The 25091-nt window shown below is 40.3% G+C and overlaps 1 protein-coding gene across 1 annotated transcript in view; it reads right to left on the reverse strand.

Annotated features, from left to right (window-relative positions):
* Positions 1 to 25091, reverse strand: part of LOC114263268 (ACT domain-containing protein ACR1) — a 42603-nt gene that overhangs the window by 8085 nt on the left and 9427 nt on the right. Inside the window, 6 exon segments of the mRNA XM_082924023.1 lie at positions 6270 to 6371; positions 19860 to 20015; positions 20018 to 20043; positions 20077 to 20478; positions 20481 to 20520; positions 22419 to 22489. Coding sequence (XP_082780149.1) covers positions 6270 to 6371; positions 19860 to 20015; positions 20018 to 20043; positions 20077 to 20478; positions 20481 to 20520; positions 22419 to 22489 — 797 coding nt within the window.

A 25091-nucleotide genomic window follows, 5' to 3' on the forward strand; every position in this document is an offset into this window, starting at 1 on the left:
GTATTCTTAAAAGACGGTGTCTTACCCAAAGAGAAGAAAGAGGCCAACAAAATAAGAGCAAAGTCACAGCGATTTTGGCTCTCCTCATCAATGGTCTTGTACAAAAAATCTTTCGCAGGGCCTTACCTGAAATGTGTCCATCCCAGCAAAGTCGAAGCATTTTTGTTCGAGATACACGAAGGCGTATGCGGAAGCCACCAAGAAGGAAGATCATTGGCTTACAGATCAATTTCACAAGAATATTGGTGGCCTTACATGCAAGCAGATTCAGAGAAGTATGTCAAGAAGTGCGAGAAATGTCAGAAGTTCGCACACCAAATACATCAACCAGCCAAAGAGCTTCTACCATTAACTAGCCCATGGCCCTTCGCAACGTGGGGCTTGGACATAGTAGGACCACTTCCAACGGCACCCGGCAATAGAAAGTTCTTTCTTGCAGCAACAGACTATTTCACAAAGTAGATGAAGGCAGAAGCACTCACATCAATAAATGAGAAAGATGTGAAGAAGTTCGTCTGGCAGAATATCATCACTCGGTTCGGTATACCAAAAACTCTAATATCTGACAACGGCACTCAGTTCGATGGCAAAATTTTTAGAGGCTTTTGTGAAGAATACAAGATAGAATTCTACAACTCTGCACCGGCATACCCCCAAGCAAATGGCCAAGCGGAAGCATCAAACAAAGTCGTCTTGGATGGATTGAAGAAAAGGCTAGAGAAAGCAAAAGGCAAGTGGGCGGAGGAGCTCCCTCATGTTTTATGGGCTTACCGTACCATACCTCGACGGTCTACTGGAGAAACATCTTTTTCCTTGGCCTATGGCATGGAAGCAGTAATCCCACTGGAAGTCGGCCTCCCCACAATTAGAAGTGAAAATTTTGATCCAGACTTAAACGGAGAAGCCATAGCATTGGAGCTCGACCTTGCAGAAGAAAGAAGAGAAAGAACACTAGTTCACATTGCCTCATACCAGCAGGAGTTATCCAGAAAATATAACAAGATCGTAAATCCGAGGCAATTCAAGATTGGAGATTGGGTGCTGCGCAAAGTAATGGGAAACACCCTGGTCCCCGGAGACGGCAAGTTAGGGCCTAATTGGGAAGGACCTTACAAAGTGGTTAGATTAGTAGGAAAATGGGCATACCACTTGGAAGATGGAGATAGCAAGGCCATTCCCAGGCCATGGAACATGATCAATCTCAAACTATTTTATTTTTAGCTTTTCTTTAAACATACTTGTAGTTTCTCTTTTCAATAAAACAAGTAGTTTCCTTTTCAGCATAAATTGTTTTTCATCTGTACAAGCTATTTTAGTGAGCTAGGGGCAATGAAAGTAGTGTTGCCAGAATAACCAACACTTGGCTCTAGGTTGGCAGGAATAACCAACTTTGAGCTCTCTTTAGCCAAGATCAGGATCTAGGTTGAAGAGGTTGGTTGGAAAAACCAACACTTACTTCTTCTAAGCCGAGATTAAGATCTGGGCTGTAGGAAGTTTGGTCGGAATAACCAAACACCTTACTCAAGGTTGGTAGGAATAACCAACTTTGAGCTCTCTTCAGCCAAGATTAGGATCTAGGCTGAAGAGGTTGGCTGGAAAAACCAACACTTACTTCTCCTAAGCCGAGATTAGGATCTAGGCTGCAGGAAGTTTGGCCGGAATAACCAAACACTTTACTCTAAGTTGGAAGGAATAACCAACTTTGAGCTCTCTTTAGCCAAGATCAGGATCTAAGCTGAAGAGGTTGGTTGGAAAAACCAACACTTACTTTTTCTAAGCCGAGATTAGGATCTAGGCTGCAGGAAGTTTAGCCGGAATAACCAAACACTTTACTCTAAGTTGGCAGGAATAACCAACTTTGAGCTCTCTTCAGCCAAGATCAGGATCTAGGCTGAAGAGGTTGGCTGGAAAAACCAACACTTAGTACTCTTCAGCCGAGATAAGGATCTAGGCTAAATAGTGGTTGGCTGGAATAACCAACTTTTAGTACTCTTCAGCCGAGATAAGGATCTAAGTTGAAGAATGGTTGGCTGGAAAAACCTACTTTTAGTACCCTTCAGCCGAGATAAGGATCTAGGCTGAAGAGTGGTTGGCTGGAATAACGAACTTTTAGTACTCTTCAGCCGAGATAAAAACCTAGGCTAAAGAGGTTGGCAGGTATGACCAAGTAGATCACAAGGTGAAGACCGAGATAGTTATCTCGGCCAGAAAATGTTATACTTCATGCATTTCTGGTAAGAAAATAAGTGCAAGCATAGAGTTAATCGAACTAACAGTTGAAACAACAGAAGATTTCACTGAAATTTCAAATGAAAGGCACAAAAGATGGGGCCTCAGCCTGGTTACACATTCTTTCCAAAGAAGTAAAAAGAAGAAAATACTGGCTCAAGCAAAAAGGTCGTCGAGATCCGTATCCAGATCAACTCGAAGACTGGTTTCAGCAAGTAGCTTGGTCACACGTTCAACTAAGTCTTTCACCAGCGACTCCACTTGAGTTGTCTGGACAACGGGATCATTGGCGACAACCGAAGCATTATTGGGTTCTGGGGACTCCTCTTCTTTCTCAGCTTGAAGAAACTTTTGTTGAATGGCAGTAGCATACTCCGCCATGTAGCTCGGTATGAAATGTGGAGGAGGGTTTTTGAAGACCTCAGTCTCCTGGCCATGACCGAGCTGCGCCACGGCTGCTTTCCATCCACATTTGAAAAATATATCCTTGGCAGCTTCGCACTGTAAGAAATACGTGGCTTCACCTTCTTTGTAACCGCAGTCTTCTGCATCTTCCACTTTCTTCTCCAGCTCGGTTATCTCAGCATTCTTCTTTCTCTCGAGCTTGGCCAGCTCGTGCAGATATTTGTCTTTCAACTTGGCCGCAGCCTTTTGCTTATCTGTTTCAACCAAGTTGACAAGACCGGTCAGGCGGGCCATCTCGGTATGTAGCTCAGCCATTTTCTTTTTGGACTCATCCAGCTCGACTGATTTAGCATTGGTCTTTGCTACGGCCTGCCTAGTGGTTTTTCGAAGCTCCAACATCCGCTTGTGAGCGACGTGGTTCTTTTGTAAGGCCTGTAAAAAGAGGAACAATTTTGAGCTGAACCGAGCAAATAGATACAAAAATTAGGGCAAGAAAAAGGAAAACTTACCAGCACCATTGATTTTTTTGCCGAGCAAATGGCCTTCAGCTCGGTGAGATGGTCGTGGTGCTCCATGTCGGCTGGAAGACATACGCTCTTGGCAAGGTTAAAAACCAGCGAATGGTCTCTTTCAACGACCACTGAGTCAAAGTCAGTGATAGCTCGGTTCTTGTAGGTGACCTTAGGCACCCATTCTAATGGGCTAGCTCGGTCTAAGCGCTCAGGTTGTGGGCTCGGTGGGGTGGTTTGGGAAAGCACGATTTTATCCTCGTTAACAAAGCGTGGCTCGGTTGTGGATGTCCGAGAACGCTTGCTTGGCCGAGATGAGGACGACTGAGCGATTGGAAGGGCTACTACGGTGTCTTGTGTTTGGCCGGCTAGTGGTACCTCGACCTGATTTGTTTCGGTGATGAGGGCCCTTTCTGCTATCTTTTCGGCCATTTCTTGTTCGATAGTTAATGGAATAAGATTGATTTGTGGAAGGGTTGGATCAGGTTCTGGCGAGGGTTCTAGGAGGAAATCTGTCACCCTGGTCTTCCTCCTGCTACTATATCAGTATGTCGGTTCGAAATTGAGTAGCTGGGCCCAACCTCGTTCGCGGTACCGTAGTGCGGCACGAAGGGCGTCTAGGTTTGGATAACTGTACTGCGATTTTAGATGGTTTAAATCTGCATAAAGAAAAAAGACAATGGTTGGTGCGGTTCAAAACTTATAAATGGAGTAAAGAATGCACCAAGTGAGCCGAGGTATGTATACCAGCTACTCCTTTATTCCAGTTAATTCAGTCGCCCGGGAACTGGGCCTCTTGGTCTTCAAAGTTGCCCGAGACCTAGAAAAAATCATCGTCATTTACATCTTTGTCTGGGGTGTTCTTTATTATTTTTTCTCGGCGGCGTCTTATTCTTAAATAATATACCCAACCTCTTCATTTTGGCCAAGGGCGTATTGATGGAACAGCTCAGCTAAACCGAGGTTAAGGCCAAGACGGCGATTTAGTTCAGTGATGCCGTTTATTATTTTGTACGAATTTGTGGAGAGCCGGGTAGGGCAAAGTCTTGTTTGTCTGAGGAATTCGCAAAGAAGAGGTTGTACAGGGAATCAGAGTCCGGTTTCTACTATAGAAAGGAGGGTGAAGGGAATGAAGCCCGGCTTTCCCCAGGGAGTGGTGTCTAGTTCGGCTAAACTAAGGTGAACATCATCAGGGATGTTGTAGTCCCTTCAGAACTCAGCCATAGCTCCTGGAGAGTTTACTAAGAATCTATATTTACCCATATGGACTTAAATTAGTATAAATTAGCTCGGTGTTGAGAAGATGTTGAGTATCTCGGTTGAAGCGTTCAAATGAGTGCCTGGCAACCTAAGTCTGCAAAGTGAAAAGGAAAAGTGTTAAGCACAGATCGTTGGACCGTGCTAAAAGAAACAAAAGGCAAAATAAATGGAGTCTTAGCTCGGCTACGTACTATACAGTCTGTTCTTAGCTCGGTTGGGACGAAGGACTTTAGCTCGGTTAAGCGGAACGAGAGGTTCCTAGCCCGATTGAAGCTTAGGGTGTGGTATTCTTGGTTCAGTTTTGACTAAATCAGAGACCTGGTTTGGTCCTAAGTGATAGCCCGGTCGTTGGTTAAGGCTTTCTAGTTTGGTAATGCGCACACCTAATACAGTCCCTTAGTTCAGCTAAGTGAAACATAAGGTAAGCCTTATTAGAACTTAATCTAGTTTGGCTAGGTGCACACCTTAAGTACAAACAGGTTCCTAGCTCGGTTGGAATTCTATTTTGGATCAAACGCATTGTTCTTCAGATTATTCATGAAAACAGTGGTTCTATTACATGGTTTTTTCCCAGAAAAATGGAAACCAAAGTAGTATGTTTTGAGAAACATGTGAATAGTATGCTACATACTACAGAAACTAAAACAAACAAAAAGAAATAGAGGATTGACCAACTTACGGATTGAAGACGGAAGGATGCAGATCTGAAACCATGAAGATGGTGATGAGAATGCAAGCTTCGCAGGTACTGAGGTTACAAAAATGGAGGCTCAAGCAAAAGAGAGAGAGGAGATGAATAGTGGAGATGGTTGGTTCAAAACTTTTGTATAAAGTAAAGAGAAAAGGCGGGACTGTTCAAACTTTTCGGAGTACGAAGACGGCGTGACAGCTACGCTGGGCCAATGAGAGTTTGCCACGTGTCCATAGAATAGAAAGCGATTCAGTTACAGCGACTGAAAAGACGTTTTGACTGGATAGATTAGTAGCCCAGTGTGAATTTAGCTCGGTTGAAGGCCACTTTTTAGCTTGGCAGGTAGAAGAGTAATCTCAATCATGCTACACAGACGGAATTAAGGAGCAATTAGGAGGGAGTTTTTATGTGCATTAGGGCCAAGCTAGACCAAGGCGTAGTAATGGGCCGTTCTGTGGGCCGCAGTAAAAAGGGTCGAATGAAAAGACCTTACAGTTAACTCGGTCCAATTGTGGTTGTGGTTACCACAGTCGGTATGGTGATAATTAGCTCGGTTATGGTGTTCAGAACCGAGGTATTTGGGCTTCTTATGGTGGACCTTGCTCTCGTTAGCTTGGTCAAAGCTTATTGCGGTTAGCTCGGTCTCGACGGACCAAACCGAGGTACCAGCAACAAAGGGAAGAACCAAGCTAATTGGAGCTCGGTCATTTCTGCCGCTTTAGCATGGCCATGTTAGCTCGGTCGTTTTATTATACTACCGAGGTAAAACCATCTCACTTGGTTTAAGTAGTGAGGGGGGTGTTGAAGGATAAACATTATCTTTCAGGAGTGTGATTCCTAGGAAAACTCTACATGAAGAAATAAGAGTCCTACTAGGATTGTGCCATACGGAACCTATAAAAAGCTCATAATAGAACCCATGGAAGAGGTAACACACAACTTTGACTCTCGAATACACAGAGCTTTTGTCTATTTTGCTGATTTAGGTATCAGAGAGGTATCCGGCACACACCCGCCGGCTAGCTCACGTTTGTGTTTTCAGGAAATAAAGCGACGACGTTTGGAGGAGCGCAGAATTAATTAACAGGATTATACGAGAAGATAATTTCGTACTCGTACACCTTAGTTCTGTGATTGATTTATATATAAATAAAAGAATTGTTTTGGATACGTACATGGGAGGCTCTTCATTCGATGGCAGCAACCAAGCATTGGGCAACTCTTCTCCTCTTGGTCTCTAAATTCAAAGTACAACCGTCTACGTGCCGAATGTAATACTTTAATTTTGCACACATAAACCAAGATGTCAAAACTGATCCGATGATCCTACACAGTTGTCGCAAGAACTTGGAAGAAATGGATTAATTACATTTAATGGTATGCAAAATATTTGATCTACTATAATTTCAGTCCTCAATTTTTTAATTTTTGCACTTTAATCTTTTAAATATGTGAGACCGTGCCCTTTAGTCTTGATTTAAATATCAATTAAAACTTTACAACAAAATTAAAAATTGAAGATCAAATGTAATAAAACATATATTTTGAGGATCAAACTAAAATAACGTGCATATTTGAAAAATCAAAATATAACAAAAAATCACATTTTGAGATCACGTGTATATATATGCTTTTCTGTCATTTAACAAATCAAATATTCTAAGGATTAGTGTAACAAATTTTGTGTGCACAGATTCCATCAAAGAACTGGAGACAACTTATTTACCTGGGTTGGTCTCACCATAATAATGGGTGTCATCTCATGTGTGAAAAAATTGCAGTATTTGATTTGAAAAATAAATTTTTATTCATATTTCATCAACTTTTATTCTTTCTTTATTTAAATTCATATTCAAATTTAAGGCCCCGTTTGTTTTGAGGTGCAAAGGATAGGAGGAGATTAGAATGGAGGTGTGGTTATTTAGTATTGTGTTTGTTTGTAGAGTTGGAGAAGGGATTAGAATGGAGGAGGGGATTAAAATGGAGGTTGGCAGGGGGATTGGGATGGAGGAGGTGGAGATGGTATTAGAAAAATAGTGAGGGGATTAGAATTTTATTTTTTATTTTTTACATATTGGGAATTTATTTTAAACATTAATGTTTAATTTTTTATATTGTATTATTTGTTTTATTATTTTATATAAAAATAATTTAACAATTCACTACAAAAAAATTGCTTTTTTGTGATGGCAAAATGCCATCGCAAATACCCAAATCGCCGTCTCAAAAGGTTTTTTGCGACGGTAACTGACTTTTTACGACGACAAGTGGGGGGTCACAACAAAGGGGGTTGCAAAAGGGTTTTAGTGACGGCATAACGCCGTCGCCTTTTTTTTGCGACGGCAAAAATGCCTTTTTGCGACGTAAAAATTCTCTCACTATTAACGAGTGAAAATCTGAGTTTTTTTGAGATGGCACTGTGTTGCCGTCGCAAAAAGGGTTATTTGCGACGGCAAAAATACTGTCGCTAAAGGGTTATTTGAGACAGCACCTGATGCCGTCGCTAAAGTACTATTGGCGACGGCAAATAACACCGTCGCTAAAGGTCTTCCGTTTCAACCAATTCCCCTATCTTTTGCGACAGCATTACTGCCGTCGCAAAAAACCCTGGTTCTATTTTCTTTTTGAGACGGTGTGTGTGGTGCCGTCTCAAAAAAAAAAAAAATCCTGTAATAAAATTATTAAAAATATGAAAATAACCAGTATTAAATGAAAAATAACTAAAAAAAAAAAAACTGATAATTACATAATAATATAAAAAGTCCAATATATAAATAAAAATTCATCCATAATTAAAATATTCTTCTATTCATAACAATACATCAGTAAAATTATCACACTACATAATGTTGCATAATACATACATAATGTTGTTCAGAAATATAAATAACGTAAATCAAAAACAAAAGTTTTCGTCATGACTCCTCTGTGGGTTACAAAAATAAAAATTGGTCATAATCTTTACACACCTGCATTCCATAAGAAGCAAACTGCTACTTAGGAAATATCTGAAAATAACAAAATAAAAATAATTAATGACAATATAATTGTGTTAATATTTTAATTATAGAAAAACATAAAAAATTAACTACTATATAATTACAAAGATAGTTTAGTAAATAATTTTGGCTAGACAGAAATCCGGCCCTAACTCCCAAACCGGAAACCCGATTGGAGTCCCGTCTTCTCCTACAAATATCTCGTGCCTAGGTGGTTGTGTGTGCCAAGTTTCGTGCTAAACTGACGTCGTTTGGTGATTTTGGGGGGTCAACACCTCGAATTCAAGTTTCTTAAGGAACTAGTTTGCCTACACCGAAATTCGGCTCTAACTCCCAAACCGGGAACCCAATTGGAGTCCCGTCTTCTCCCACAAGTCTCTCGTGCCTAGGCGGTCGTGCGTGCCAAGTTTCGTGCTAAACCGACGTTGTTTGGTGATTTTGGGGCGTCAACACCTCGAATTCAAGTTTCTTAAGGAACTAGTTTGCCTAGACCGAAATCCGACTCTAACTTCCAAACCAGGAACCTGATTCGAGCCCCGTCTTTTCCCACAAGTCTCTCGTGCCTAGGCAGTCGTGTGTGCCAAGTTTCATGCTAAACCGACGTCGTTTGGTGATTTTCGGGCATTAACACCTCGAATTCAAGTTTCTTAAGGAACTAGTTTGCCTAAAGTGAAATCCGGCTCTAACTCCCAATCTGGGAACCCGATCGAGCCCCATCTTCTCCCACAAGTCTCTCGTGCCTAGGCGGTCGTGTGTGCCAACTTTTGTGCTAAACCGACGTCGTTTGGTGATTTTGGGGGGTCAACACCTCAAATTCAAGTTTCTTAAGGAACTAGTTTACCTAGACCGAAATTCGGCTATAACTCCCAAACTGGGAACCCGATTGGAATCCCGTCTTCTCCCACAAGTCTCTCGTGCCTAGACGGTCGTGTGTACCAAGTTTCGTGCTAAACCGACGCCGTTTGGTGATTTTGGAGCGTCAACACCTCGAATTTAAGTTTCTTAAGGAACTAGTTTACCTAGACCGAAATCCGACTCTAACTCCCAAACCGGGAACTTGATTCAAGCCCCGTCTTCTCCCACAAGTCTCTCGTGCCTAGGCAGTCGTGTGTGCCAAGTTTCGTGCTAAACCGACGTCGTTTGGTGATTTTGGGGCATTAACACCTCGAATTCAAGTTTCTTAAGGAACTAGTTTGCCTAAAGTGAAATCCGGCTCTAACTCCCAATCCAGGAACCCGATTCGAGCCCCGTCTTCTCTCACAAGTCTCTCATTCCTAGGCGGTCGTGTGTGCCAAGTTTCATGCCAAACCGACGTCGTTTGGTGATTTTGGGGCGTTAACACCTCGAATTCAAGTTTCTTAAGGAACTAGTTTGCCCAAAGTGAAATCCGGCTCTAACTCCTAATTCGGGAACCCGATTTGAGCCCCGTCTTCTCCCATAAGTCTCTCGTGCCTAGGCAGTAATGTGTGCCAAGTTTCGTGCTAAACCGATGTCGTTTGGTGATTTTGGGGCATTAACACCTCGAATTTAAGTTTCTTAAGGAACTAGTTTGCTTAAAGTGAAATTCGGCTCTAACTCCCAATCCGGGAACCCGATTAGAGTCCCATCTTCTCCCATAAGTCTCTCGTGCCTAGGCGGTCGTGTGTGCCAAGTTTCGTGCTAAACCGATGCCGTTTGGTGATTTTGGGGCGTTAACACCTCGAATTTAAGTTTCTTAAGGAACTAGTTTGCCTAAAGTGAAATCTGGCTCTAACTCCTAATCCAGGAACCTGATTCGAACCCTGTCTTCTCCCACAAGTCTCTCGTGCCTAGGCAGTCGTGTGTGCCAAGTTTCGTGCTAAACCGACATCGCTTAGTGATTTTGGGGCATTAACACCTCGAATTCAAGTTTCTTAAGGAACTAGTTTGCCTAAAGTGAAATCCGACTCTAACTCCCAATCCGGGAACCCGATTCGAGTCCCGTCTTCTCCCATAAGTCTCTCGTGCCTAGGCGGTCGTGTGTGCCAAGTTTCGTGCTAAACTGACGCCGTTTGGTGATTTTGGGGCGTTAACACATCGAATTCAAGTTTTTTAAGGAACTAGTTTGCTTAGAATGAAATCCAACTCTAACTCGGGAACCCGATTCGAGTCCCGTATTTTCCCACAAGTCTCTCTTGCCTAGGCGGTTGTGTGTGCCAAGTTTCGTGCTAAACCGACGCCATTTGGTGATTTTGGGGCGTCAACACCTCGAATTCAAGTTTCTTAAGGATCTAGTTTGCCTAGACCAAAATCCGACTCTAACTCTCAAACCGGGAACCCGATTCGAGCCCCGTCTTCTCCCACAAGTCTCTCGTGCCTAGGTGGTCGTGTGTGCCAAGTTTCATGCTAAAGCGTCTTCGTTTGGTGATTTTGGGACATTAACACCTCGAATTCAAGTTTCGTATGAAACTAGTTTGCCTAAAGTGAAATCCAGCTTTAACTCCCAATTCGGAAACCCGATTCGAGCCTCGTATTCTCCCATAAGTCTCTCGTGACTAGGCGGTCGTGTGTGCTAAGTTTCGTGCTAAACCGATGTCGTTTGGTGATTTTGGGGCATTAACACCTTGAATTCAAGTTTCTTAAGAAATTAGTTTGCCTAGACTGAAATCCGACTCTAGCTCCCAAACCGACAACCCGATTCGAGCCCTGTCTTCTTCCACAAGTCTCTCTTGCCTAGGCGGTTGTGTGTGCCAAGTTTTGTTCTAAACCGACGCCGTTTGGTGATTTTGGGGCGTCAACACCTCGAATTCAAGTTTCTTAAGGATCTAGTTTGCCTAGACCGAAATCCGACTCTAACTCCCAAATCGGGAACCTGATTCGAGCCCCGTCTTCTTCCACAAGTCTCTCGTGCCTAGGCGGTCGTGTGTGCCAAGTTTCGTGCTAAATTGACATCATTTGGTGATTTTGGGGCATTAACACCTCGAATTCAAGTTTCTTAAGGAACTAGTCTGCCTAAAGTGAAATCCGGCTCTAACTCCCAATCCGAGAATTCGATTCGAGCCCCGTCTTCTCTCATAAGTCTCTCGTGTCTAGGCGGTCGTGTGTGCCAAGTTTCATGCTAAACCGACGTCGTTTTGTGATTTTGGGGCGTTAACACCTCGAATTCAAGTTTCTTGAGGAACTAGTTTGCCTAAAGTGAAATCTAGCTCTAACTCCCAATCCAGGAACCCGATTCGAGCCCCGTCTTCTCCCACAACTCTCTCGTGCCTAGGCCGTTGTGTGTGCCAAGTTTCGTGCTAAACTAACACCGTTTGGTAATTTTGGGACGTTAACACCTCGAATTCAATTTTCTTAAGGAGCTAGTTTGCCTAGACCGAAATCCGGCTCTAACTCCTAATGTGGGAACCCGATTTGAGTCCCGTCTTTTTCCACAAGTCTCTTAACTTAGAATGTAAAGAATGCAAAGATACATTTTAGCTTTGAATGCAAAGATACATTTTATACCTAATCTTCTAGTGGTGGTGTTTATGGATTCTCATATTCTGCAGATTCCCTAAATGCCCAGTGGCCACTCGATGCACCAGGAACCTATGGTAGTCAATGCATAATGTGTTAATCATATTTGAATTTTATACATAATGTTATGTGAAAATTGAACTATCAAACAATTTAATTTACATCGAACCTGTCTGTTAGGTTCCACACTTGGCCCCTGTGACACAAAGGCCATCATCTCAGCTCTCATCTGCTGTAAATGTGTAGAGAACTCTGCTCGCAGCTCTTTCCTCAACTCATCTCTTAGCTCTGCACGAACCTGCTAGGTGATCTGAACAATAGTCGATGGCTGGGGTGTTGACTGTGATGGCCCAGCACCATCTTTATACACTGCTCTCTGAGGCACAGTTCTCCCGTATGTGCAACAATATCCATGTCCGTCATGACCTATCAACTCATGAAAAATGGCATTCCTAGCCTCCAAAGTCCGACAATTCTCAGGTAGCATAGAGAGTTGGCGATTAAACTCATCCTGTATTGAATAAGACATATATGCCAAATTAAGATGGTTGACACACAAAAAATAAAAAATAAACTTTAAATACAATCAAAGGTGTTTGGAAATTACCAAGGTCTGGATAACCTCTGGGTCATCTGCTCTACGTGTCATAAGCCAAACATTTATCTTATCAGTAGATTCCCCTTTATTAGTTATCTACATTTTTTTAGAAATATGAAAATTTGAATCCAAATAATTTGCAAATATACAATGTTTATTTACCTACAAAAATAAAATAATAAAATATAAACCTCATGCCGTATCTGAGCGAAAGTAGTACGCCCTGTGGTATGAGCTATGCCGTGAGCTCGCCGATTTTTAGCGTTCTTAGTTGCAATTTTCTATAACAGGTTCAACAAATGTAAGTATATAAATATGATTTGTATGTTTACATATCATACATATAACTTATTTGTATACCTCAGCATCGGAAGTACGCCAATAGTCCACAAGTTCTTCCTACTGGCTTGGCACAATGTGCAAAGGAACATCATCCTTTAGATTAGGATCAGAACTTCTAGGCTTGAAATACTTAGCCTTAATCTTATTCTTGTGATCCTTCCATATGCTGTTGCAGTTTTTCATGCAGATTGGCTTATACTCCTCTGGACATATATTCAAATTGTCCTATAAAACACAATTTCAAAGTTTAAATAATAATAACACAATTTTGGATTTGGAATTTGAATTTTTGGACAAAAATATACTTTTACCTTCACATCTTTCCAGATAGCATCAACAATATCATCAGGTACATTGTTCCAGTCAAGAAAAGTAAGAGGAACAATGTTACCATTCCACACAATAATGCCAAGTTGAGTAGTTAACTTAGACACATTATCCCCTATTGGGCAGTAATTTTTATCAAATTGTATGTCCAACTTTGTACCAGTACCCCACTTCTTAATGTCCTTGGCACATCCTCTACCAAGCCTAGTCGAGGTTGATGAAGAACTAACATGACCTGCGAGATACAATTAATAAACAATATGCAATGATAATAAACAAATGCAAATTTAAATAATGTCAATACAAATCGAATTCTTATACCTGATGTGGGCTGTGAAGAAGTCGAAGGGTCTGGAAAATACAATGAGAATAAACAAGTTATATATAATGGGAATAAATAAATGTATATTTAAATAATTTTCATACAAATCAAAGAAAATTTATATACCCGCGGATGGCTCATAAGCTGATGACTCTAGTCGGGATGATAGTTGCTGTGGTGCCACTGATGGTGGACGCACCGATGGTAGGTGTCGAGGCTGAGTACATGGTAGTTGCTGTGGTGCCATTGATGGTGGTCGATGCGGTGGTACTAATGGCCCCTCCGATGGTGGTCGCTGGGATGCCTCCTCTAATGGTGGTGCCAGTAATAGTGGTCGTTGCGATGGCTGGTCAGATGGTGGTGGCACTAATGGCCCCTCCGATGGTGGCCGATGTGATGCCTCCTCTGATGGTGGTGCTACTGATGTCCTATTATGTACCACATCAGACATCATGCATCGGGGATGATCAGGTTTCCTCTTCCTTCCCATAATAATCTACAAGCAATATAACATTAATTGACATTAGAAACATAGACAATGGTTTGTCATCAACTATAATATGACATTAATTGAACTAATACAATTACAAAGACAAAGTAAATTAAGAAACTGATGATTAACTACAACCTTGGCCTTAATTGAATTACTGATGTTGATTAAATGTCAGTCTATCTGAACATTAACTGTTTCTCCTTCTGCGGCTTCCCTCACCCAACCAACTTCTTCATCACGAAGCATTATATTTTCTTCCAATTGTTGGCTCATATATGACTCAATATGTGGTTCAGTCAAACTCATATCAAATAAACCTTTTTGAGACATCTTCACCACCACTTGCCAGTTTGGTTGTAATGGGTCTGCAACATACCAAACTTGCTCTACTTGGGATGCCAAGATGAAAGGTTCATTAGTAATTCGATCATCTCGGTACAATAAATGATTGAAGTTCACCAACGTGAAATTGAAGACATCTTCTGTCTTTCCGTGAATGTTATCCATCCAATCACACTTAAACAACACATGTTTCTTCTCATTGGAATATCGAATCTCAACAATATCTATCAATTGTCCATAATAGTACACAGACCCCATATGAGGATTCTTGTCTTTTCGACTAGCATAACTTATGGTATCTGCCTTCAAAGCTACACCACAATTTTGTGTGGCTCGACGATCATCTATGGCCTTTACTCGACACTGAAACCCATTTAGTATGTACTCATTGAACCTCCTTGCCAGGTTATGAGGACCATTTGCCAATAGAATAATCTCTTCAGAAAATATGACATCAGTAGTCCTTCATAAAGTTTGGACCTATTTAAAACAAAAATGTAAAATTTAAAATGTAGTTCGACTTAAGTAACTAGAATCTGTAGACTTAAATACATACATGTTCTTTGAACCAAATGTGAAACGTTTCAAAATGTTCACGTCGAGGTTGATGACCGTCGACACAAGACATTTTGAGCTTAAGTACTTCAAGGTGTTTGCTGTGTAGATTGAAAATTTATTAATACAAAAAATTTGGTTCAAAATTCAATAAAATATAATAAAATGTTGAGTGAGTGACATAACCTACTTTATGAATGGTTGAACTGCGCTTGTATTGAATAAGATGTACCGATGAGCTTGTACCCAAGAAGTATTATCAAGAGAAAAGCTTGTGTTTTCACCAATAGCATGACCCAGATTATCATCACCACTATAGTTCCTCACGGGTCGACGAGATTTGGTTTCCACATCATTGAGATATTGTGCACAGAAATTCATGCATTCTTCCATAAGATATCCTTTAGCAATTGATCCTTCAGGACGAGCTCTATTACGCACGTATTGCTTCAAAGTAAGAAGATACCTCTCAATTGAATACATCCATCGAAACTGAATCGCTCCACCCAATAATGCTTCATCAGCTATATGTATAGGCAAGTGCTCCATTATATCAAAAAAATTCGGAGGAAATATTTTCTTTAGATGACAAAGTGTTACAGCGATACGATCTTGAATATATTGCAAATCCATCGCACGATTCACTTTGGAACACAATTGTCTAAAGAAATTGCTCAATTCAATCAAGGGTTCAATTACATTCTTCGGTAACGATCTTCGAATAGCCAATGGAATAAGATGTTGCTTCAGAATATGACTATCGTGGCTCTTAAGACCCCCAATACTTCTATCATGTGAGTGCACACGACGTGATATATTGGATGAATACCCGTCGAGAACTCTTACTTCCTTCAACACTTTCAAGAACAAATCTTTCTCATCCTTGGTCATTGTGAATTGTGCTAGTGGTAAATAGGCTTTATTCGACCCTCTTAACTGCAAATGTAAGGGTTTTCTAATATTCATATCTTGTAAATCACGCCAAGCATTAACACCATCCTTCGATTTTCCTGCAACCCCTAATATTGTCCACAACACATTGTTACAAACATTCTTCTCTATATGTATCACATCGAGGTTGTGTCTTATTAGATTGTGCTCCCAATATGGCAGTTCATAAAATATACACTTTTTCTTCCAGCTATGGGTGTGATGTCCAGTTTTCTCCTTCTCTACTTGTCTCCTATGCCTCTCCTTAAGGTCGTCCCTCTTGTATTGGGTTAAAATACCCTCAGATTCTAATTGTAGCAACATCTCAATTCCAGAAAACAATTTTGGTTTGAGTCTGACTTCCCGACTACTATCAAATGATACTTTATCCTTCCGGAATTTATGACCAGTAGGTAAAAATCTGCGATGACCTAAGTATGATTGTTTCCTACTATGCTTCAACCAACACGATTTAATTTCCTTATTGCAACAAGAACATGCATATTTGCCTTTAGTGCTTCATCCTGACAAGTTTGCATATGCAGGAAAATCACTAATTGTCCACAGTAAAGCTGCATGCATTTGAAACATTTGATTTGTTGATGCATCAAATGTTGATACACCTCCATTCCATAGTTCTTTCAACTCCTCAATCAACGGTTGCATATACACATCAATCTTATCACCAGGTCCTTTCAGGCCGTCAATAAGCACGGATAAAATTAGAAATGGTTGCTTCATGCACATTCATGGCGGCAAGTTGTATGAAATGAGCACAACAGGCCAAGTGCTATGAACTATGTTCATCGTCCTGAATGGGTTAAAACCATCAGATGTTAAGCCAAGCCTTACACTTTGACAATCATTATTAAAGTCAATATTCCAACAGTAATAATCTTTCCATGCAAAGGAGTCAGCAAGATGCCTAAAGACACCATCATCAGTTCGTTCCTTCGCATGCCATCTCATTAACTTGGCTGTCTTGGATGACATAAACAACCTCTGCAACCTTGGCTTTAAAGGAAAATACCTCATCTATTTTGCAGCTATTCGTTTGCCACCTTTGTTAGGACCATTTGAACCACCATCACCATTTGATTTCCATCTAGAACTGTTGCATATGACATATTTATCAAGATTGGCGTCCTTGTGTCGAAACAACATGCAACTGTTGGGACATGCATCCCGCGTCTCATACGTGAAGCCTAAATCTGTTGTGACCTTTTCAGTTTTATAATATGAGTCCAGGAGTTTCATACCCAACGGGAACGCCTCATTCAATAACTCAAGCAACATGTCAACAGACTTGTCTGTCCACTGATTAAGCACCTTCAAATGTAGGAGTCGAACAATGAATGACAAAGATGTGAACTTCTGACAACCCGAATACAATTCACTTTGTGCATCTTGAAAAAGTTTGAAATACTTTGCAGTCTTTGCATTTGGACCGAGCTGGGGTTCAGATGCATGGGGATCTGGCCCCTGTGGTTCATTACCCTCAACACTTGTACCGGTATGTGGATTTCCGATAGCCCCTTGTATCATTCCAATCATATCATCCCCAATGTCTAAATTAGTTAATGTTTCATTCTCTCGATTACCATGCAGAGATACGTAAGATTCCCCATGATTAATCCAATGTTTGTATTTTTTAAAAAAACCATTCAAAATCAGATGCTCCCGTACACCTTCTCGTACAAATGGTATCGATTCTCACACTTCCTACGCGGACAACTGAACATCGAACCTTCAACCCTGTTGGTGTAGGCAAACACAAGGAATTCATCAATCCCATTAATGTATTTGCTCGACATCCTATTTGGAAAATCAATCCAACTCTTATCCATCATCTGTACACATCCACAAAAATATCTCATCAAAGTAACTCTAAATATAATACCTACGTATTACACCCTCATCTCTCAAAACAAGTAGTACACTTCCATTCCATAGCAATGAATATAACTATCCATTAAATTTTAAGGATCTAAAATGAATTGATTTGAGACGGAATATGAAGATCATATTCATTTAGTCTCCTTAAGTTTAAAAAACTTTTGAGTAAGACACTTAGTTCTAAAACATACGACAAGTTTTGACATGAATAAGACACTTTAGTTCTAAAAAAAACGACACTTAGTTCAAAACATAGTGCAAGCACCATGTTATTCTATCATACTAGAGCCTTGTGGGCAAGCACTTGGTTCTCTAATTTTAACACTATTTGTAATTGAAATTGCTACTATTTTTAATTATTAAACTTTGGTCCTTGTTGTCTTCACGAGAACAATACATATATGACCAAAAAGAGCACTACCTTGACTTTAAGATATGTTTTGAGCACTACCTTGACAGTAGAAGATCAATTAATAGACATTTTCCCAATATTGTAGGCAACCAGACACTAAACGTACCATAAGAGAAACACCATGATATTAATTCTCAATCCATAGGAAGAAAGAACAAAAGAAAGACATTCCTTGGAATCAAAGTAAAGAGGAACTCATCACAACATCTAGTAAGTAGCATGCAACAAAATTAGAGTAAGCTGGAATAGAACTAAAGTGAAGGCCTCTGCTGAGAAATCAAAGAACAAAGCAAAGAAAAAGAAAAGAACATCTGTGAGGTTTTCTTTTGCCTTTTGACCCTCCACATGCCTACTAAACATGTTTATACATTTGCCATAAAAACAACAAAAGTCATGCAAAATGATGTACTCCATCCTATTCCTCAATAATTTGATCACTTTGTCATATTATATATCAATAATTGTTATAAAAAAAAAACTAAAATCCTAATTTATTTATTTATATATTTTTAACGTTTTTCTCTATTTTCTAAAATAAACAAATCACAAATACACAAAATCACAATTTAACAATATAACTTGCAATATAGAATTAAAAGATCATTTAGAATTATGCTTTATTTGATTCACCAGAATGATATGGAATGAAATTGTCATTCCGTAAGCTCTCATATGGAATGATCATTCGCTTACAATTGGTAAATGATGATTTTATTCATAATGTATTTTTCATTACTTTTTTTAGCCAACCAAACAGGGGAAGGGAATGTATATATTTTGATGGAATGATCATTCCAGTAAACTAAACACTACCTTAGGGTTATGTTTTCCAATATTTGCACACTGCTAAACTCTTGATATCCCTTTGTTCCCCATTCTTATTTCCCAAAATTTAACCAACTATTTGTATCACTCTATTAGTCTCTTGTCAACCCTTTTAATGCACCAATTGACTTCAAACACCAAAACATTTCTATCTAATTCAATTTTGAGTTGAACCCTATGAGAACATCATTTCTCAACTTAGAAGTATATTTATTCCAACCACTTGAGAAATTTAAATTCTCAACTCAAATGTGTCTTATTCAAATACAAACCAATAAAATAAACCTAAATTACATTGATTCATAGAAATAGATTGAAAATTCTCGAGAAAGAAAGAACTAAATGAAATGGGGTTTTGAGAATCTGAACAGATATATACCTGAACGAAGTTGAAGTTGAAGTTGAAGTTGAAGTTGAGTCCTCAGAGAAGAGTCAGCAGAAGTACCATTGTTGCGATTGACATTGTTTCAAAGCTTCCAAGAATGGGTTTTGAGCATGTAGAGAGAGGTTCGATTGGAGGGGTCATTGGAGCCGAAGAACTTCGCCGGAGAAGAAGCTATGAAATCTGGATTGAAGATGACTGGCGGTGGCTGATACGGCGAATGGGTTTTGAGCACTACATTGACTTTGGGGGAAAAAGATATGTTTCAAAGATTTAGGGATTTCGATCCAAATGATCGAGCGCCAAAAATTGGAGAGAGCGGGGCAAATTTTTGTTATTATTTTTTTGCGACGGTACATTTTACACCGTCGTAAATGATAAATAAATATTGCTAAACCGGCGCAGTTTTGATAATGGTTTTTTTGCGACAGACATTTGCCGTCGCAAATTGTCCACTATTTGCGACAACAACCTTCTGCCGTCTAAAAAAATTTCTTTTTTGCGACGGTGAAAAACGTCGTCGCTAATACTTCCGTATTATCACACTCCCTGTGTAGGTTTATTACCGACAGTACAATTGCCGTCGCTAAAGCTCTTTATTTGTGACTTGCCGTCGTAAAAGATTATTTTTTGCAACGAGGAACGCGCTGTCACAAAAGGTTCCATGTTTTATACTCCCTTTTCTTGTAGTGATTCCTACATTAACAACTATCATAAAAATAAATATAATTTTATTTAATTCCCTCACTATCAATTCTCTTACTAACAATTTTCTCATTATTAAACTCCTCATTATGAATCTCTTCCATTTTATCTCTAAAAACAAATGGGACTCAAAAGAAATTCATATATGATATATCTAAATTGCGATGGAGCCCATGGAGCTAACAGCCGCATGGAACACCACGTAATCGATGTCAGTCAAGGTACACACCGTATCAATCAACAACTTCAGACGGTCTATACTTCTCACATTAACCACATCATAACCCCTCTCTTTACAATGATCTATTGTAACCTGGGTCCATCTCTACAGCTATCTTGCCTCCTCCCTTCCCTCTCATAAATCTCACCACCACCACCACTGCCACCGCCGCGGTAGCAGCCAGGGCTGCTACAACAATACCCCTCGTAGTCCCCATCAGTGGACATCAACTGGTGGAGTCGCCTTTCGGTGTGGGTCCGCCCAGCTGCCGGAGACGTGAACCGCATGCTCCTCGTCTCTCCATCACAGTGGTGGGCCTCCACCACGTTCTCGAGCTGGGCCTGGACTTCTGTAATGGGCTTACCACCTTTGCATTCTTTTTCCACATAGATGATGCATGCCATTCGGCTGTTGTGGGTCCACGCCACGGCGGCAGTGACGAGGCATCCTAACTCGGTGAGTACGGCTGATATTTCGGATATTAGACCGGGCCGGTCCATGCCAGTGATCTCGAAGGCCGTGTGTTCTATTGACACGTGTGGCGGTCTCACTTCATCATTACCATGGTAGGTTTGGACATCCTTTGATCTATTCCACACATTGCCTGTAGTTTAGTATATAACCATTAGAATCTGTGCACGAATAATATTTTAAAAATAAATAAATAAATAATATGTGATCTAAATTTATTTTAAATATAAAAAGAGTTAAAAATTTACCCCCCAAGGACGAAAAAAATTTCATTCCAATTTCCAGTGACACAATAAACTAATATATTAAATAAAAAATAGATCTTATAAAAAAAAATCAATAATGTTGTCATTAAGTTGTCATAAATATTTAGGCCTTGTTTGGTTTGACTTTGGAGATAAGTTTTCAAAAAATATTTTGAAAAGAGAATTTAGAAATTTTTGTAATTTGTTTGGTTGTATATTTTAAAAATAGTTTTGGAGTTTAGGAGTTTAGGATGATTTGCTAATTTGTTATAATTGAGTAGATGCATATAAGAGAAAAAGTGATTGAAAAAGAGAGATGAGAGAGAAAAAGTGATTGATTGATGTGTAGGAGAGAGAAAGTGATTTTGAAAATTTTTCGAGAAAAATTACAAACCAAACAAATTTTTCAAAAAATTTCTCCAAAATCTTTTTCCCAAAGCCAAACCAAACAAGGCCTTAGTTTTTTTAATTATATCTTAAATTTAAAGTTAAATTTGTTTTACTTTATAAAACTAAATAAATTGTATATATGACTTTTGTATTATATATAATTTATAAAAAATATGTTAGTAATTGGATTGGGTCAGGCTGAGATGGGTTCTCATGTCCAATTAATTTAATATATACGGGGCTTACCAAATTCAATCCAACCTTGTTATAGGCTTCCTCAAATCCAAACCTATAAAAAATTCAAGCTAGGCTAGGTGGATTATCAGACTTGTATCCACAAATCAGGATCATCTCCTTAAAGTTCTTACTTGACTTCTTATTTACTGGACTATTGGGCCCACTTTTAGACCCAATTTCAATAATTCGAATTGTTCATATTTTAAAATTTGTTGAGTATATTGTACCTGTAAAAAATCTAGGTGATCGGATATCAGAAAGCATATGTTCGGAAAACTATTTATTAATTTAAAAAAAAAATAGTTTTTGGTTAGTTTTCCGAACACATACTTTCTGATATCCGATCAACTTAATTTTTTACAGGTATGATATACTCAACAAATCTTAAAATATGAACGGTTCGGATTATCGAAATTGAGCCTAAAAGTTGACCCAATGACCTAGCAAGTAAGAAGTCAAGTAAGAACCTCAAGGGGAGGATCCTGATTCTTGTATCTACCCCCATAACTCACATTATTAAACCAAATATAGTGTAAAAATATGAGGTTTGGCTTCTTTGATATTTATAATTTAATTTGAGAAAGTATTTAAATTAAATAGGCTCATTGTGAGTCTAATTTTAGTGATATAAACTGTTTACTTTTTAAAATACATTGAGATAAATATTGATATAAAAAATTAAGATGATTAAATTTCAATAACTATATGTTTGAATCATATCTGTCTTTGAAAAATAGGCGATTATTTTTTAATTATATTTGCTATCTATTTTTTGAAAAGAAATGTAATTCAAGCATATAGTTACCGAAATTCAATCATCTTAATTTTTTACATGAACATTCTTTTTAATGAATTTTAAAAGTGAACAATTTGAATTATCAAGATTGGATTTACAATGAGCCTACTAAATTTAAATTAGATCCCTAATATGAGAGAAACTAAATCCAAAAAAATAATGAGTAATGATATATAATATATGATTCCATAAAAAAAAGATGTGACTTACTATTCTCCTTTCATTTTCATCTAAAGCACCTCCATTATCATTTTCCAAATATGATATTATAAGGAGTTCACATAAAAACCAGACAAATGGTCTTTGAGATCCTTTTATGACATTAGCAATGAATAATTTTGGGAGAGAGAGAGAGAGGTGTACCTGTTGAATGTAAAGAATGAGGGTTTCGTCAGTGATTTTGTTGCCAAGCTGGTCCATAACGTGGAACACAGCTGGCCATGCAATTCAAACAATGAGCAATGATACAGAGTTTTAAAATTAAAATTTTAATATAAATTCCAGGGATGTGGTCAAAAAAATAAATAAAAAATTAAAACATCACATTACATAATAGGATCACCATTAGAACTTTCAAACATTTTCCTAAAACAACATATAAACACATTGATTGAGTGGTGGGTGACTCATACATGGCTCAGAAAATTGAGTTTTTATTATATATATTTCCAAATAAATTTAAGATTGATGATACAGTTCGTTCCAGGTGGAACGGGTCGGACTGATCCACGCTTCTCGAGCCTATGTTCGAATGACCAAGCCCACCAGAAGACTTGCACAAGAGTTCAATGGGAAACGGGAAGTCCCCCAGCGAATCCTCCGACGAGCAAGTTAGAAAGAGAGAAGTGGAATGTGTAGATAGATTAAAGATAGAAAAACTTAACCTTCTTCTTATCTTTTACGTTTGCTTATGTCCTCTGGTAATCATTTCGTTGTCCCTTCCGTCCTGTCACCTTGGCCGAAAGTCTATGCTCTAGCTTACTTTGTTCATGGTGAAGGCGTTTTGTCCCAACGGAGAGGGGTTATAGCAATAAATGTTGTAAAGGGCCTCATTAATGGCGATGTGCAGTGACAATAACTTTGCAGATCTTTGTTTGCTTATGTGGCTTGCCCTTCTCTTGCCAGGTGTGTTGATGTCATTGGTTCTCATTGCTACTTGCGGCTTCAACAATGCTGGGTTTTAGTATTTGAGTTATGTATTGGGCCCTATGGCCATAAATGGTGGGCTATAATCTTTATGGGCTTATCCATGTCAGTAGTCCTCTATTCCCAAATGCAGCTTTAGTCCAACGAAGGGAATAATGAAGAAAATGAGGGTTGTGAGAGACCGGCAGGGTGTAGGTCGACCGAGAGGGGTGACCGACCAAAAGGAGCGCCGACTGCGAGGGGTGGCCGAGTGAAGGGACTGACCATGAGGAGGGCCGACCGCGAAGGGTGGCCGAGCGGAGGGACCGACCATGAGGAGGGCTGACCGCGAAGGGTGGCCGAGCGGACGGACCGACCATGAGAAGGGCCGACCGCGAAGGGTGGGTGTTGTGGCGCGGGGCTCGAGAGGTGGCGGGGCACGCGTTGAAGTGAAGTGGAATAGACAAAGAAGGGGAAAGGGGCAGTGGATCGTGGTCGTACACGTGGTAAAATCTCGTAGGCGGGAGGTTAGGTGTTGGACAATAAGTGAAACGATAGGTCATTATAGGGTGTTGAAAAGACAGTTTTGGCGGATTGTTGAAAATTTTCAAACTGACGAAAATTAATTGTGATCCTTGGAATACAGGCAAGCCTTGGGCTTTTGGTATTATTCGTTTTACCTACCTTTTTGCAAAAAATCAAAACATTCCAAGTGTAAACTCCTTCGTTGCTAATGATACACCCCTGCAACACTTTTTGAATTTTCTTGCGCCCGCATCCGAAGCTATTCGAGACATACAAGAGAGATGGCTCAAGAGGAAGCAACAACCGCGAGGGTTGGTCCCCTAGGCAATGATGATGCGGTTGACTTGGCAGAACAATACCAGACGGAGCGTAGGGAGGGGGAGGGAGCGAGTCAAGCGGTGCGGGCTCGCCCCAGGACAATGATTTCGGCCGCGAGGCCTATCAGTCAGGTGGAGCCCGACCATTGGCACACCAAACCGGATAGATCTGTACTGACAGCTGAGGAGTTGAAGAGTCTAAGGAAGAAGTACCAAATACCCTCGGAGATAGGGCTGAGATTGCCCACCACCACGGAAAAGGCATCAGACGTGCGGCCGGGTGAATTCAGTTTGTACGAGGAGGCATTCTGAGGGGACTTGAGGCTACCTCTCCCCCAAGTGGTGGTGGATATTCTGAACAAGCTAGGAGCGGTGCCAGGGCAACTGATGCCGAACGCGTGGAAGATAATAATGGCCTGTGCGAGTGCCTGGCTTCAGGCGATCGGAGGGGCGGCAATGACAGTAAAGGAGTTTTTCTCCTGCTATAAGGCTTCCGGTCAGCAGGAGACTTGGGTTACTCTGCAAACGGTGGTGGGGCGAGGGCTGGTGGCAGGTCTGCCATCATCGGTGAAGGAATGGAGACCGAGATGAGTTTTCGTGACAGCGAACGCTGGGGCAGAAGTTCGCACCATGTGGAAGGTGCCAACCAAATCGGTCGAGCCCAAGTTGGACAAGGCAGCTGAGGATCGAGTGAAAAGGGTGAGGGAATGGATCGAAGAGAAGGGGGTGAGGTGGGATGAGTTGGTCCTGCTTTCAACATTGTTTGCCCTGAAATTGTGACCGCAACCATTGGGGGAGGACCTAACAACGAAGGAGTTGGAGGCGCAGAGAAAAGTGGAGGAGGAGGAGGAGAGAATACTGTTTGCCCAAGCGAACAAGTACAAGGAGACACAGCTAGGACCCGCTCTAAAGCTGATCGCGAGAGAGCAAATCCGACCGCGCTCGAAACCACTGGGGGGAAAGGATCTGGGAGGCTTTGAGCCACGACCGCCCCCAGTGGATCCTCTGAAGGAAAGGAACAAAAAAGGAGCTGGAGACTTTGAAGAAGAAGAAAAGAGTGAGGGAGAGT

This window comes from Camellia sinensis, chromosome 4 (genome assembly GCF_055761805.1).
Source record: "Camellia sinensis isolate YWXY chromosome 4, ASM5576180v1, whole genome shotgun sequence".
Lineage (NCBI taxonomy): Eukaryota > Viridiplantae > Streptophyta > Magnoliopsida > Ericales > Theaceae > Camellia > Camellia sinensis.